Below are 17,856 nucleotides of genomic sequence, written 5' to 3' on the forward strand. Positions count from 1 at the left end.
TATTTAATCTGATATTAATGCATCTAAATTGCTGCTAATTTTGGATAAAGGTCTCGTTTAAGTGATTTTGTTTAGAAAACACTGAACATTGATGCAAGGAGCTGATATTTCATTAAATGATTATAAAGGGAAGTAAAAAACATCTATCCTTCTCAAACAAAAGTATTTCAGTACGGAATCGCATCTAAGAGGCATCAGTATTTGTTTCTAACAATACATATTTACATATTGAAATGTAAAGAATGGGTATGCTCGGAAGTTGTTCCCTCTTTGAAAAAGTACTGAAGTTCACTTTCATCTCCAGCTCGCGGAAGAACTCGTGGAAGAACTCTCCTGTCATTGAAATCCTCTCCATCATCATCTTCTTTTCATGTCTTTTTAAACTGAAAACCAAATTTTCCATTTCCATTGGCAACCATTAATCTGTTATTTTGATCGACTGTCTACCAGTGAAATGTGACAGTGGAGGTTTGGGACTGTCAATTCTGTGAGTGGGTGCTCTGCTGCCTGTTCACCACCCAGACCCTCACTAAAGGAGATGCATGCATGGCAAAGGCTGCTGTTCCTGTGTGTACCTGCCATAATTATTGGTCCCAGACTTTTGCATTGGAGCAGTCTTCTAATACTTTATAAATACAAAACCATTTACCATTTAATAATGATTTCCTTCATGTTCTATATCTACCTATCTATCTATCCATCTATCTTTCTCTCTCTCTCTCTCTTCATCCATCCATCTTCCTACCTGAATATAAATTGAAGGACTCTGTATATTACTTGTGCACTTACATACAAAATATTGAAGTATTTTCTTTTCATTAATTATAATTTTAAAATGTACATTGGTTGCAATACAAACCCACTTACAACCTACTACTACAAAATACGCTAAATAAGGAGAAACTTTATGTAATATAGTGTATTTCACCCCCTAAATGCAGAGGCGCTAGGAGACCAAACATCTCCAACGAGGCTTTTAAATAATGTGCGAACTAAAATTATTCCTGAATCGGATTGTTAATCAGGATATATAATTGACTGAGGTCTTCTTCATGCCCAAGACATCCAAACTTTCATGGAAATCTGTGTTTTTTAAGTGATCGCGGTGACGTGCAGACAGAAAAACACCAATAAAACCAACCTCCTTCACAGAGAAAACTACAAAAAAAACCTAACCCTTACTATTCCCAAACGACAATATGATGCAGTTATACCATCACAAAGGACTGCAGAGAAATGTTTGCTAAATCCTAGACACGTACAGCAAATGTAGAAATGCTCTTTTATGTTTTTTAAAGAGCTTTTTGCGATTCAAGAAATCAGAAGGAAAAATGGAAGCTGTTTTCCTCTCAGATGTGAAAACGTTAAGTCGAACACAATGTGTGGTTCAGGGTGTGCTTGCCCACTCACTCTGCTGCTGCTGCTTCCCACCCACTGTAATTCCACATTAGGGACGATGGCAGGTGAAAGCAGACAGTCTCTCCATGAGCAGCCAACCAGCTCAGTGGTTTACTGCTTCTGTTCCACAGACACTTACTGTACTATACACACCCACAAAGGTACAGACGCAGGTAACACAGTGGAACGTTCACACTGTCACTGTGTTGAAGAACATCACGTACACACAGGCCCAGTATTCAGTTTCCATTAAATAGAACATTAGTCACTTATTATTTTGAGCATTAATAATGGTGTGAAACTTTAAAAACTGATCAAGAAGAGGAACTATTGTTTTCTGCTCATTCTCCCAGTTCTCTCAGTGAAAGGAAAAAGATAAATGCTGAGACAGGAAGTCAAAACGATGAGACGCTCAGCCATTATTTTTAGATACTGAGTCACTGTTCTGAGCTGGTAAGTTACTACATTGTATTTTAGGAAAGTTTTTCATTATAATGACTTTTAAAACAATCATTGGTTGTTGTTCTTTTATCGTGATGGTGTGTTCAGGTGCATCTTTCAACAGGAGAAATGAGGGATTTAGGTTTGGGGTTATGCTGTGATTTTCGTGTTTTGCCCTGTTTCATGTCACCATTTGCAAAACAGCTTTTGTCTGTGCTTGTACATAAAAAAGCCATCTAGTGGATTTATGAGGCTGATATTTACAATTTAAAAAAAATGTATAAGAATACGTTTCTCAATATATACTAACTTTTAACAAGCATGACATAAAAAAAATAGATTGCTTTCAAGCAAAGCATTCTGCTACTTGTTTTCATTCATTAGTCGATATAAATGCCAAATACGTGATAAGCTGCTATCGGCTGTTATGGGGTTTAACTGATTCAAATGCTCATACATAATCCCACTCTGACAAATCTGTATTCTGATATATTGTATAAACATTTTTCTTTATGACATAATAAAACCAGCTACTAACCCAGATATGTTCCAGTGTGGGAAAAAGGATTGAGGCTGAAATGAATCTTTGACAAACAAACAGTGATGACTCTGTACATGTATGTAAACATGCAGGTGCCAGGTTGGAAACGTAAACATTGGAGGTGGTTATTCCTCCTCAGACGTCAGGCAGAGCTGCGGCACATCACAGGGTGTCAAGGAGCCGCCGTCTCGCTCTCAGCTCTGCGGCTCAGAGAAGATCCCTCCATTCTCACAAAAGCTGCATCAATAATTAAATCTCTGGCCAAATTGCAGCATAGAGATTAATGAAGAGTTTGAATGAAATCAGCCATGACTCATCAAACTCGGGGGCAAGAGAGTGGAGCTTGATACTGTGGGCGAATAAAGGATATGAATATATCTGAGATGGTCGGTTTAATGTCCGTCCTTTGGCCTTTCATTCATTTTGATCCTCGGCTTTTTCTATGAATCCACTCTGCCCTTCGGCCATGTGAGGACTACAGCTGGATGTGGCATTTCTAATGCAGATATGAAATTATTCAAATTTATACTGTATAAATATATATATTCACACTGACACCACCGGCATGAGAAAAGGTTGCCGTGTCTTCAGCTTAACTAATCGCTGCACGATTCCTCCGCTCCCGAAGGAATCTGGACCATCCAACAAAAACACCTAGAATAACAGCGACATGTATTTCCGTGCGGGTGCATTGGTATGTTGCTGAGGGAGTTTACATAAGGCACTTCCTGTTTAAATGAACAAACAGGGACAGTCGACCTATTGACCCCTCAGGTCAGATCTGCTCTCCTGGTCGTGACTCGCCACAAGGGAGCGACGCGCACTGGGACCGAGCAACAGACCAACACACAAACCAGCTGCTCCCTCCTGTTTCACTGTCATCTCAGGGCTGCAAAGCGATATTATGTCTAATTAAAACTAATCACAATAAAATGTAAAGTACACTCAGGTTTCACTACAAAGTATTTCAACAGACATTTTTGGCTTCACATCACATAATGTAAATTGATAGTAGCGTTTTATTTTAGGTTTTGGGGAGTTTTGGGGAAACATGACAATGATCCACATGAAATCTAGAATATTTCCATTCGAGGCAATTATACCCTTTACATCTTAAATAAAATCCCACAATTTGAATAAATCATTTACCTTTTTAATAATCACTAATTTCAATAAATAGATTGTGTTTGAAAATGAAGAATCTGGAGGCTGGTTGTCATTTCGATTTTCGATTTTCAGCCTATAAATTTATGACTCGTGTGAGTAATGGCACTGGTCAAAATGTAAATAGTGCACAGTGATTGGACGTCTTGGCCCAGATATCGCTGTCCATACCAGAAGCCCTAAAATATTGGTCATTGCCCCCAGAGGTTATTTTGTCAATTGGATCATTTTTATTTTTCTTTACAACAGATTTTAGTAGCAAGATAAAATCACCACCATCACAATATGGTTCTAATACAGTGAAATGATTGGTCCGTCAGACAATAGATTAATCATTTAAGTTGTCGATGAGAAACTCGTATTATTCTCTAGTTCTAGTTTCTCCAAGGTGATGATTTGTTCCTTTTCAATGTGAATACGTCACCTGGAAGTAGAGTTTTCCTATGTTTTTATATAAATAAAAAGAAGTAAACCGTCAATGAGGATAAATTCCAGAGATGACAAATGTTGATACAATAATACTGAACCCAGCTGGACCATATTATCAGTACTTTCAGGAAATAATATTCACATAGATGAAGTGGTTTCAGGTGCGTAGCCATGTAATTATATATGTCAGGTAAAAAGCGTCACCAGTATAATATACCTAAGAATAACTACATGAACCATTATGACAGATATAAAAAGATTGAACTGCAAAGAGAAAATCCCAAAAGAAACATCACTGTGCACTGTGCACACCCGAGCCTCGCATCTGATACAGACCATCATGTGGCACAGCAGGACGGCAACCTGGGGCCGCTCATCATCAGCTGGCTGTGGGAGCCAGAGACCGCAGCTCGACTCCAACAACCCTAAACACAAAGTCCACGTCAAGGACAAATCCCAGGCCCCCCGACACACAGGGGGATCCCTCCTGTCTCAGAACTTCTGGTACTTTCTCAGGAACCAAACTAACAACAAACACAAGGTCCCTGCTTCAGCAAAATCGAGACTCAATCCAACAGAAGTGACCCAGAGTGAGTCTCGCTCTGGTAAATGTCAAGACCCCCACTTTGAGTCGATTCCTTTCCTATCTGGGGGATAATGACTGATGAAATTGGGTGGCTCTGGAGGGGAATAACCAAGAACTGTATATCTGGAAAAAAGCGTAAAAAAAAAAAAAAAAAACACCTATTGTCCTTTTCCACAACCCCTGATGCCCCCCATGGATTTATAAAAAGGGCAAATCAATCAGAGGGAAACGGTCGACTATGCCCGGCCACATGGAAGAGTGCAGTTCAACAGCAGCACACATGCGGGGCAGCAACGAGGCCTTGTGTGGTTTGGAGCTTAAAGAGGCTAAACTCAGGCGCAGTGGTTTTCACTGGACAGAACCCCTGCATGTGTTTTCCAGTCGTCTCGCTCTGCGTCTTGTTTGTACAGTGACATAAGACGACGGTTTGGATTAATCAGCAGCTTTGCCACGTGACCTTGAGAGGGTACGATACCAGTTAGCCCTTCCTCTCACCGATTCTGATCACCAGAACATACTGCATGGGCTGACTCCCAGAGCCGAGCCATACCAGTGCATTAAAAAAACTTATATAACAGGTTTTAACAGCTGTGTCCTGCTAACACTGTATGAGGGGCCATCACTGTTCTATAGCCCGGCTCAGGTTAAACCCTTTGAAAAACAAACAAGTACAGATAATGAATAGCATAAAACTTCTTTTATTGTCTTGTCACTTTTTTACTTGTGGGACTCTCCTGCATGAAATATTGACAATTACCAGAAATCACTTCTTCCTCTTTGCCTTAAAAACAGTATTTGTCAGTAGCACAGTAGCACAACTACAGATTTAGATTTAGGCAAAGCAATGATTTCTGGGAAACTAAAATACATTTGAGACGTGGTATCGAGTAGGTTCACAGATGTATGTGCCGTTTCCAGAGTATTGTGCAGAGGCATTTCTGATGTGGGCATCGGTTTCTAATCATCTATAAAGTTCACTTATTATTGTCTGTAGCTCTGAAAGAATAACAACTCAGCTTGGAGTAAACGTCAACTTGTCAAACCTGATTGTTCCACATGATTTGAAGAACTGGCACCTAGTGGAAATCCAACTGCAGTTCCACACAAATATAATCTCATCCTCAGGACAGAATGTCACAGACAGAGGCCTCGTGATCTCTCCAGCAGATTTGGATAATGACACGTGTACAGCGGCTGAGGAGAAAACGAGTTGAGAGGGTGCAACGTTAAAATGCGTGGATGGATGGAGGCAGATATGTTGAGATCCAGACAGTAATGTGGTGTTTACATTCCACCTCCACGTTGCTCCTGTCTTATCTATGTTTGGGTTATCTGATAAACTGCCAAAGACCTCTCCTCCTCCTCTTCTTCGTCCTCCTCCTCCTCTTCCTCCTTCCACCTGCTGGCTTCACTCTTTAACAAGCAAGATGTTTATTTCAAGTGATTTCAAAATTTCTCGTTTTTACAGGCTTTTCCTTGTGTGTGCCATTGGTTCTGTGTGAGTTTTCCTTCTTTGTTTCAGGGCTCGGTGCTCTGTTTATCACACACACTTTGATTTCAAAAGCCTGTTGCAATATAGGACCTCATTCAGTTGTATCTTTCCGCTGCAGGAAACAAAGTAATTTTTACTCTGTACTTTGTATTACATTTCAAATGTCATCCATTTAGTTGTTTTTTTGTAATCCAGCCAACAAACAAACAATCAAGTACACAGCAGTGAAAACCTATTCTCCTTGATGGATGGAATAAAACCCAAAGTTTGCATTACCACAGAGTAACCGTTCTGGATGAAGATATTCAATATATTGTTTTTTGTATAAGGAAATCCTTACCTTTGTGCACTGGATTAAAACAAAAATCATCTTTAGGTTTAAGTTTAGTTTAAGATACGAAACTAATGTTTGGAAAACTATCTGATTACCTTGTGCTTTACATGCTAATCATTTGAATATCTGGTCAAATACAATTTCAAATGAATTTAATCACAGATCATCAAGACTACTGAAAACAAACGTTTGTGTATCAATCACTGCCTTTTGTAAATCAGTCAGCCGCAACTTAAATAAAAACGATCAACACAAAAAAACTGCAAATTCATCTCCATTATGGGATTTTGGAGCGTATTGAGAATATGAATAGACGATTGAGAAAAAGATAAAGATGCATGAGTGGTTTAAGAGTTACTTAAATTTGAATATCCTTTCTTGCCCCCATGAAGCTTTGTGACTGGTGGAATCTATTCAATCAGCCGGTTTCCACACGGCCCACAGCTGCTGCCCCTTTTCCAGCAACCTTCAAACCCACAGGGGCCAAAGCGTCTGATGCTAAAAGCCTAAGTAGTTGGAAGGATATTCCTTTAAACCAGTGATAGAACAATAGCTTCACTTTCTATTTTGTCTTTCCAATCTACAAACCATGCTGTTCTTTTAGTTGCCTGCACAGGGAGCGAGATGAATGAATCCTACTTCGACTGTCAGCTCCTCGCTGGTGTTGTTTGTCTTTCCACTTCCCTGCCATTCGTGTTCTTTCTCCTCTTATTTTCCATCCCATATGTCGTCCCTCTCTGTCCATGCTGGTACTTAAGCACAGCAGAAAAGGTGGGGTCACTACATCTGTGACCCTAAGTGCTTGATACAGGAGTTACATTCTCCACCATCTCCTCACAGAAGACCAACGCTGTGGCCTTTTATGCCCCGACACTGTCAGATGAGTGCACAGCTGTGAGTGTATATGACAGAAAAGGGAAAATGGAGCGAACTTAAGAGCACACTCATCGTACTTTCTGTAATTATGGGACAAATGGCCTTCGAGCCGCAGTGTGTAAAGACATTTCTCTGTGTAAAAAACCTCCAGATTATCTGCCACAGTCTGACAAGGCCGACGACTACAGCGACTCACGAAAAAACATAAAGAAAAACCATTCAGCTAAAGACATTCGGCACAATCCCGCAGCTCGGTTGCCTTGTACAAATTTGTTAGAGGGACACAAATCAATATTCTATCTCGTGTAAGTGCCTCGCAACATGTGGAAGAAAGAAAGAGCCATCCAAACAGGGATCTGCTCCTGGTACTTCTCTATTACTTTCAAAGTGCAGAAGCAAGGAAGGATTAAGCGTTAAGCGTTCACTCCCGCCGCAAACATGAAAAGTTTTCAGATCAAAAGTTTGTCTTGTCCCCCCCCCGTGACAGCAGTGGAAATGCTCTTGCAGCACATCTGGCAGATCTACATCCAAATACAAATAAACAGTGAGAGGGCAGATGACAAAAACAGAGCATTTGCCTCAGCTCCCCCCCTTTCGCCTCCCACCCATCTAACACTTGAGCTTTTCTCTACTTTAACCACTCTCCCACTCCTCTGTTTTATCTCTCACACACACATACACACAAACGCACACACACACTTCCCCCTGCTGTTGTGATTGCGGCGGCGCTCAGGCCGACCAGCACATCAGTGAGAGAGAGGGAGAGAGAGAGAGCTCTGTCAGTGGGCACTTCTAGGACAGAGCATGTGGGTGGATTGCAATCAGAACCACTACCGGAACTACATCTCACAAAAAAATATAAAAAGACAGGCAGTGCGAGTGAAGGGTTTGAAAATGAAACAAGAAGGAGGGCAGAGGACAGGGACGGAAAACTCTCAGACTCTGCAGCGGCACCTGAAGTTGAGACTCTATCAGCTGCGCCCGAGCCGGGTGCCTGAGCGGCCCCTGTGTGAGGTGGCTCTGTGGGCCATGGTGCATTTATTGTGTGTCGAGTGCAGAGTTGAGAAAGCTTTTCTCCTCCCCTCCACACACTCTCTCCCGTATTCACTCCTCTTCTCTTTGTCATTCGTCTTCATCTCAGCTCTGTAGGTGCCATTTCCAGTGTTGTTCTCTTGGTCTCGGCTTGTGTTTCTAGTTCCATTCCTTCCTGTTATCTTTCCTGTCGTTCATTCTTCAGCCCCCGGCTACCTCTATATCCCTGGATCCCCTTTTCTGAGACGTCTCCTTCCCCCTCACTCTCCTCCTCCACTGATTGCCTACAAAGTTATTCCTCTGCGCTCGCCTGCTCACTAATGGCGTTGGCAGGTGTTCTCCCAGGTGCCTGAACACAACGGCCCGGGCTGAGCTTTTAAAAGTCCTGGCATCAGCACCCCGACCCCTCCCCTGGCATGGTCTGCCTTCACAAACTTCTGCCACCGAAAAACTGCAAAGCTGGCATCTGCCTCCAAACACACACAGACACACATTCAGTGTAAACAAAAGAAAGGAAATACATCCAGCCTTTCATCTCCGACGCTTCCACCCAGACAAGTGGTTGTTCTGGCTTCAGCTGTGTGATGAATCAGTCTGGAACGGCCCATTTTGGCTGTCATTGATAACCCAAATGGCCGACACACAAACAGTCCAACACACACAATTTCTAATAGCTTCATGCAGGAGAGAAAAGCCGACATTAAAAGGGGGAGAAGGACGGATGGTGACAGCGGTGGATGGTTACAGGCCCTGATAATGGCCCTGTTGGATAGCCCAGGACAACCAGTCCCCACAGAGGAGTGGGAGAGAGCGGAGAATGCGGCATTGTGTGTAATTCACCCTCTTTGGTTTGGCTTTTCAATCAATCAGCAGGTCCTTGTATAAATGGCCTCACTGTGACTCTCACCTGTTCTCAGCGGACAACCTTTATTTTAAGGTAAAGCCATTCATGCTCTGTGTCCCACTGGACTGCAGCTCCATTTCTTTACGGGTCGACTTGGTTTCTGCAGTAAACTTTGGAACTGGCAGTAGATGCCGTCTTAAAATAAGGTCACATCCTTGACTTCAGAAGTACGCAGTGTACTTAGCATTTAAATAGCTGAAGTTGTGAGTGCAGTGTTGTAAGGTGACTGACAATACAGATGAATTTCACCCTGTTGCCTTTTCAAATGCACAACAACTGGAGAACTCAGAGCTTTGCCGTGCCCATTCTGAACCTTTCTTTTTGGAACGGCTGTTTTTCTTGGTCTGTGATGATGCTGGTTGCAGATTTCTTTCCGAAACTGCAACAGTGACCCGCAGCAATTGAGTTGCGGCGACCAGAGACCGGCCATTAAACATATCGCTTGTCCAAATAGAACCAAATTCAACACTGCAATTCCTTTGGCCCTTAACGATACACGGAGGAGTGTGAAGCCGGCGAGATGGATGGTTCTCAAGACACGCGAGCCACAGAGAGACATAGATTTCTGGAATTGGAAGCCAATGCTGTCGAGATGTCTTTTCTGATCCAGTGCCGACCAGAAAAAACCATAACCCCCGAATGCACCTGAGAGAGGTGGACTATGACTGGCTCCAGTGGAAGTGCAGTGCCGTCTCAGAACCCAATCAGTAACCCCGCAGGAAAATTAATTGCGCAGCACAGCAGTACAGTTAATCTTTAGCGTTTCTGGCTCCGAACTCATCCCCCCCTGCAGCATAGTCCCCCTGCAGAGCCTACACACACAGTCTGGGAGGAGATATCTTCTGCTCAGAAACTTAAGAATTGAAGCAGGATGATTGGGTGGTGATGGGCTCGATTAAAGCAAAAGCCAATAAACACTCATGGTTTTGGAGATGGAATGACGAAGCTGCATTGCTATATTGGTGTTTTGAGTCGGTGTTGAAGAGAGGTCACATTTGAGAGTAGCAGTGCAATCGTTTCCTCTGAAATAAGGAAGCCTCATTCACGCACTGTGAATGTGTTACCATACTTTTTTTTTCACTAAAAGCATTGTGGCATCGAGGTATTCAGTACAGGAGCAAACACGTCTCTATCAACTGAGCGTACTGAACCATTAGTGACCGAATCAGCAGCTTCTTAAATGTGAGGCTCTTTTCAGCGGCGACTGAAATCTGCGACATTCATCTGTCGGCTCAGTCGTTATCTGTATCCTGGCTTAAAGGTTTGATGTGATATCCACAGAACCATGACTATGACGCAGATCTAGCTCCTGAAAAAGAATCAGATCAAGTATACAAAGATTCAATGAGGGAGCGTCGAAAACTCAACTCGGGTTTGGATTCAAACAAACAAATCCAGTGTGAAACAGCCCCTCGTGTCTGACAGGTGGTTTGGGGTTTTAAGGCAACAATCACTGGTTCAGGAATCTAAATGACTCTGGGAATTGAGCCTTTGATGTCGAAAGCAGGAGCTCGGATAGGCAAGTGTTAGATTTGGGTTTGTTTTTCCATTTGGTCATTCAACAAAAGAAAGGGAGTATTTTAAGATATCGCCCTCCTCCGTCACTTTGGACAGCTCTCGTTTACTGGCAAATGAGCATGGGGCTGCGGCCCCTCCTCCCTGCTTTGTTTCGTCGGGCAGTTTGTATAATGTTCACATCGATTTCAGCCTTGGCATCACGGATGACACCTCCGCATCGGGCCAGAGAGAAGAAGGATCAACCTCATTTATCCCCAAAGCCCACAATAAGCTGAGGATGTGTGTGGGAAGGGTCTGAGGGAGAAAGACACATTTAGAGAATCCAGGCAGCATGGTGGAGCACATATTACTGCACATTTACTGAATATGCATGTACAGCATGGATGCGTCCTACGTGTCGGAGTGACGTCGAGATAGCAGATGTGTCGTGGAGCTGCAGAGAACAACACAACCGGGGCGAAAACAAATGAAAAACCCTCATAAGTCAACTTCTCTCCTGCGAAACAAGACAACTGGGACACGCAGACAAAGGGCGCGTTGATATCGGTGGTGACACACGGGCGGCAGCTGTACACATCATGTCATTCACTTGTGGCTACAGTGAAAAGGGACTTTGTTAGACAGAGTAGCGTCTGCTGAGCTTTCATCCACATGCGGAAATGTGGGGTAAAATAATGCAGGCGGTTGTCCTTGAAAATACATTTTAACCAGTGCTTCTTTTGTTTAGTTTAAATGGTTTCAGAATATAGAAAAGAATGGTTCCACAAGCTGTTCAATAAAAGGTGAATGATGGAGCCTCAATCAGGAAAGAACAAGTAAATGGATTTCTCCACATTAAGCAAACAGTGGAAGTTATCAAACAGAAATGATATTAATGCAAGAATCTGACAAATTCCTAAAACCCATACTGTTTGCCCTGCAGCCTTAAAGCCCAGCATATCGCTATCGGTGTTTATAATTGCAGATTTAAAGACATCAATTTTACAACGTAAACTCAGATTTAGATTTACAATTTATTTAATATATAAATAATTCAAGTTCTATATATTTGGTTGTATTTGTGTTATCTTTACTTTAGTTGTTTATTAGGAGATATATCAAAACGTGATTTAATTTCTTTGTCATCAGGGTTTCATAACGACATCTTAGGAATCATTGACTCTACAAAAACAACGACATATTAGCCAATATATTGGTATTTACAAAAATGTACCCCCCTAATATCAGTATTTGCATTGGCCTGTAAAAAAACATATTACTCAGACTTTAGTTCTAACTATCTAACATCACTCCTTCCATTTTTTTTTCAGCAGCCAAAACAAGAATCTCTGATGTTCCTTTAATGCAGCACCAAGGAATTAGTTTTCAAAAAATCGTGAAGACAAAAAGTGAAACACACAAGTTCTCAGTGAAATTAATTTTCTTACCATGAGCTAAGCTTTGGAAACATCAAGTTGACAAAATCTATAGCTAATGGGCCAAAACATGCACAACCACCACTATGTATCGCCTGTTTGGATTATAAGACATGAGAAATGACATTAGCGATAACAGGATCAGAACACATAATGAACTTTGCAAAAATCACCAGTGTACAACTAAAGAAGAGATCTTTAGACACCTGTGCTCTATGAAGATTCCTAGTCTTTCCTCAGTGACAGTGAGGTATCAGTTTAGGTTACACGGCCCTGAAGAGAAACGGGGGGGGGGGGGGGGGGGGGGGGGGGTTGTGAGGTGTCTGATGCAACCGTAACGCAACCTGTGCCCCGGACCTCACACTCCCGGCTACACCAACACTGCTTTCCTGCTCAGCGCTCACATTATCATGAAAACACACGCACACATAACACCCACAGGCAAAGGACCCTCAGAGATACAGTGTTTACTCTCTGCAACATGGAGGAGGGCAACTATTCTTAGTTCAGCATATACACTCATCTCCTCCAGCTAATTTCAACCGTCATGTAAAAAGATATCATTCACTTTTATAACTCAACAGTGGTTCAGTCATATGTGCGAAACTGTATATTTGTAGTTAACTGCAGTAATAATTGGAACAAGTGGCTCAGCAGACAGATCATCACCGACAGAGACTTGATTATTACTGCCAACCATGAGTTATTGACATGTGACGTCCTGTTAATCTGAGTAACACAGCAGGAAGCATTTGCTGCAAAAAAACATTAATGCAATCAGTCGCCAAGGGCCTGAAATATTTTCGAATGGACGAAAGGACTACCAGGGCATTCTAGGATTTCAGCAAATTTCATATCAAATAATTGTTTCCTTTTGCCATTTTAAAAAAAGCTTGCTCAGCAAATACCACTGTTCAGATTTGGGATTGCCATTTCCCCCCAAATCACGCTGTGCAACTTCAAGTAGATGAGCATCAAGAACATGGTTAGAATCTTTAGAGCATATTCAGCAAAAATTATTCTGGAAAATACTTAAAATAGGGAATTTTATTTGTCACATGTTACCACCACAGGATGCAGTGACCCAAAAAGTTTGATGAGAACAAAATAAACTGAGGCAAAGTCTGTTGTCAGGTTCTAAAAGTTTTCATTTCTTACTAGTACTTTATAGAAATAAAGTACTAGTATTTTTAAGGTTTAATGGTAAATCAGAGCATTAACAACCAGCCATCCTAGTTCTATGATGAACTGCGCACACACCCACACACACAAACTAACTACATTCAAACCTCGTCCAGAACCTGAACTCCCATCATCACCCTGACCTGCCTTTACATTGAAATACACATGCATATATCATTCGGCTGCCTTCCGTATTGCATCTATATTAAAGGAGCCGCTAAATTTATTGTAGTAATAAAGTTTTATTATTGTCAGCTTTTCCGCCTCCAGGTGTCTCCTCTAATAATATTTCATGCCACAAGGGCAGCTGCCTTTAAAACCTAAATATGTGTATATCAAACAGTGTGTAATATCTAATAACCACAGATAAACCTTTAAAGGCAGAGCAACAATTGGTGTGATGCCTCAATCCTTTAAACTCACTGACAATTTTCTCGAACAATGTTTCTATATCTCGAAATACACAATCACCACAGCTCAGCACGACAAAAACCACCAGACAACATCTCAGGCTCTGTATTTTCAAGAAAAGCTATTGTATTATCTTTGTTAGTAAGGATTTAATTAGTGTTTTACTTGAAAATCTTTACATAATCGAATGTTTAGAAAATACATCACTTTTCTGATCATTGCAGCAGCTCCTCTTTTCAGCCTCTGTCTAAAACTCTGTCGTTAAACTCGGTCTGCTCTGATTGGCCAGCTGGTCCACTCTGTTGTGATTGGTCAATCGCTTTAAGTGCTGGGGATGGTCACGTTTTCCAGAAATCAAGTTCGAATAAATTTGACAGGACAAGAAATTAATTCAAATATATATACGCAAACCCTCCTTTTCTGATAGTGAGCGCCCTATGCTGGATCATGGGTTATTTGTCATGACAGTCTTAATATCAATTATTCCACCTGCATTCTTTATGTATGTTCCAATTTTCAAATACAAAGTTAATTCCATGGCGTATAGACTCTAGTTGTGGATTATGGATATGAGCAGAATTGTGGTGGTGGGGCGGCTGTGGCTGAGGGGTCGAGTGGTCGTCCTCCAACCAAAGGATCGGCGGTTCGATCCTCAGTCTTCCCCATCTGCGTGTCGAGGTGTCCTTGGGCAAGATACTGAACCCCTATATGGCCCCTCATAGATGTTGAATGCACTAATTGTAAGTCGCTTTGGATAAAAGCATCTGCTGATTGACATGAAATGAATGTGGAAGTTATATCTGATGAGATGTTTCAGGAGCAGGTTCATTGTGACCAGACTTTGGGGCATCATTTGAACTTTGCAGAACCCAGAGGACAGACACACAAATTGCATAATATGTCTCCTTCAAAGGACAATTAGCATATACTCTCACAATTAGTGAAGCAACAACAATGCAAGTTTGAAACTGAACTGGACCCAATGAAGCTCAGCAGGCAGAAAAGAGAGAAAGGAGTGGTACGTCGGCCTACCTGTATCAGCGACATGTTGCTGAGGTCCAGTCTGAACAGGTAGTTCCTTGATTGAGGAGAGACGACAGACGACAGTCAGTGTGTGCACAGTTTGACCTTTATCCAGGGGACATGTGTTGAATGAGGCAAATTAAGTATCAGAGCAGGGACAATTTTAGCTTCTGTCAAATCAAAGCAAAGCCGATTGGCCGATGCATTTTATTATCCTTCAGTCATCTTCATTTCCTTTAAGTCGGAGTGTCTGTTTTTGTGATGCATATTAATAATTTGCACTTGTGTGTTTGTTTTTTTAAGAAGGTCAAACCAGGTCATGAAGCACTATTGCGACATGACTTATTTCTTCCAAATTCATCCCTTCTGCCAAATCCAAAGCCTGACTTGGTCCAACGAGGCCTCGGCAGAGCACTTAAGAAGCGTCATATCTGAAATGTGTGTGTGAGTCAGAAAGGGTATCATGTTCGGAGTAATGTGCTCGGTGCGGTGAGAAGCCGAGTGGATTTACAGTCTCTTACCTGGCACCCACAATAAGCTCATTCCTGGTCAGGTCAAGGGTGAGCTGCGAATAGTCTTGCACACCCGGTCGGGAGAAAGTAGATATCCACGGACTGAGTGCTGAAAGAAAGGAAAGAAAGAGATAAGTTAGCAAAAGCTTAATAGGATCATAGGTCATGTGATAAAAGCAGTGACATTTACAGGTAAAACTCGTATATGCACAATAGAGCCAAACGTTTCAATGTTTATGTTGACAATAAAGCAAGAATAGGTCTGATAACCTAATGAATCATTTGTCATAAAATATTGTCAAAGAAAGTGAATGTTTTTCTTGGATCTGCTCTTTATCCATAATCGCATCAAAACTCCCTCTGTTCTCTCCATGCTCAGGCCTCCACCGAGTTCAGTGGAAATCAGTTTAGCCGTTTTTGCATAACCCTCAGTGGAGTACATACCTCCACTGCCAAGCACCAACAGTCTCTTCAAATGCAATTGTCGTGTATATTCGTTAGAGTAGACCATGTTGGGACGTGTCTTAAACACAAAGACAGGCTTATATACTTCTGGACTCTCAGACATTCTCGGAGAGTCCTCCAGGTGTTTGTGTTATTTGCACTTTGACTTCTTGGGATTACCTTTGAATTAGGGAATTATCTGTGACCGGCTAATGGATGGGTTAAGAAGGAATGTGCTTGACCTCTGTGTCTTCATGTTCGGACACAGAAACGGGCCCTTATTCAGTCAAAAGTCCCTTTGGGGACGTCATTTACCTGAAGTCAAAGGCGGAACCAACCTCCTATATAAATGTGTGTAAGACCCCAGCACGTCAGACTTTCACTATTGGCTGTGTGTCTCCGGGTATCTAGATGCCCGTCCCGACCTGTAATTTCTTGTAATAAACTTTGTTACACTGAAACTACTGGGTCCCCGGAATCCTTCCTTCATCATCAACAACTTCTACAACATCATTGACCTCTCGGCTGCATCAAATATACAATACAATCAAGCTGCACCTGATTTCACAAAATCATTAACATCACTTCGCTAAATGTGCCTGATTTGAAAATGTCCAAAAAACGCAATGTTAGAGAGTAAATTTAATTCCTGGATCCACAGCAACATATGATTTTTCCCTGACACACACTGCATCGTCTCCCCAAGCTGAGCCATGGCAATCCATAGTTTTTGTGTATTGCTGCTAACTAACAGACAGACACAAAACTTCTCGGGAAAGGTATACAACAAAAAAAATAGACACTTGGTGAGTGAATGCATCTTGTAATGTTAAAAAAAGTGTAAATAAATGTCCTAGATCCACCCACTTAATGGAATCCCCTCCAACAGTGAATGTGTTCTTCCTTGGCCAATAACCAACCCTTCCCCCATTATTTAACAAAACCCTGTAGATTGAGTGTAATACTGCTGAAAGACAGACAAAGCAATGAAATCAAAACCTCCTTGGCTGAGATCTCAAGCAGACGCTAGAAAAAAGAAAAAAGAACCTTCTTGGCGGGAGGTAATCATTTGGTGAAGAAAACTCCAAATGTTTGCTGCATCCTCCGAAATTGGAGGATTTTGTTATTTTTAGTTTGTTTTGGGACTAAAGAAATGCGAAGAAAAGCAAACCTCTACTCTGATAACATGATGCACAATATTAAAAATGGTTTGACATTTTAAATAACCACTTAAAACCACTTAGCCAATTATTTAAACTGATGACTACTGTATTGATGATGAGAGAAATGATTGCAGCTGTAGTGTTTGAAAAAAAGACAGAAGCGGTGAATAGAGCAGGGAAATCTCTCAATGGGATGGTGTCTCCTGCAGAGAGGGACAAAACTGTCCAGGCCACATCAGGCACAACGATCCTGATACGACCTGACACTCGGACAAACACGGCTCTGTGTGGCGTATGTCGGCTGAATCCTGCGCGCAGTTTGAAACCGGCTTCCGCGGATCTGACAAGGTGGAAAATTCACAGGGGAAAAGAGCATTTTCTTTGTGACCCGGAGAGCAGACTTTCCATAACAGATTTCACCTCATGGGAGGCTTGTGCGGCCTAAAAGGATTTACCCTACTCCCCATGTAGCACACAGGATCACAGCAGTCACTGGGAATTCAGTTGCACTTAACCAATTTGAAAAGCGGTGTTCAATGGCTTTTAGCTCCTGCCACAAAACCAAAAAAGGTGGAAAACAAGTGGCTGTAAATTACTAATCCAATGCCTAGGTTGTCAAAACCACAGTGAAACTATTCAACTTTATTGTTGTGGTGTAAATTCCAAAGTAAACACATGACAAAAAAAACTAAATTAAGTCAGAAAAAGTAAAAAAAAAAAGAGACAGGATGAGATGAAAAAAGAGGCCACGCTACTTATAACGTATGCATTAAAGAGCTCATCAAACATTTAACATTTTAAAGTATCATTTTTTAAACATTAAAGAAGCTCGTATGAAGCTCGAGGCTACGAGATCAAAGTGCTGGAAAAAGTGAACACTGAGCAACCCGTCATCATGACGAGGGATGGAGTTGAGGATTGATGGGGCCCATATGGCTCAGTCACCTGGAAACATAAGTGGGAATGGGAGTGATGGGAGGCTGAAGCTGCA

At 41.8% G+C, this 17,856-nt stretch overlaps 1 protein-coding gene across 1 annotated transcript in view; it reads right to left on the minus strand.

Annotated features, from left to right (window-relative positions):
- Positions 1 to 17,856, minus strand: part of sema5ba (sema domain, seven thrombospondin repeats (type 1 and type 1-like), transmembrane domain (TM) and short cytoplasmic domain, (semaphorin) 5Ba) — a 156,543-nt gene that overhangs the window by 63,485 nt on the left and 75,202 nt on the right. Inside the window, exons 4-5 of the mRNA XM_062402018.1 lie at positions 15,268 to 15,367; positions 14,756 to 14,801 (exon numbers count right to left, since the gene is read on the minus strand). Coding sequence (XP_062258002.1) covers positions 14,756 to 14,801; positions 15,268 to 15,367 — 146 coding nt within the window. The remainder of the gene's footprint in view (positions 1 to 14,755; positions 14,802 to 15,267; positions 15,368 to 17,856) is intronic.

Source organism: Platichthys flesus, chromosome 13 (genome assembly GCF_949316205.1).
Source record: "Platichthys flesus chromosome 13, fPlaFle2.1, whole genome shotgun sequence".
In the NCBI taxonomy this organism is placed as follows: domain Eukaryota; kingdom Metazoa; phylum Chordata; class Actinopteri; order Pleuronectiformes; family Pleuronectidae; genus Platichthys; species Platichthys flesus.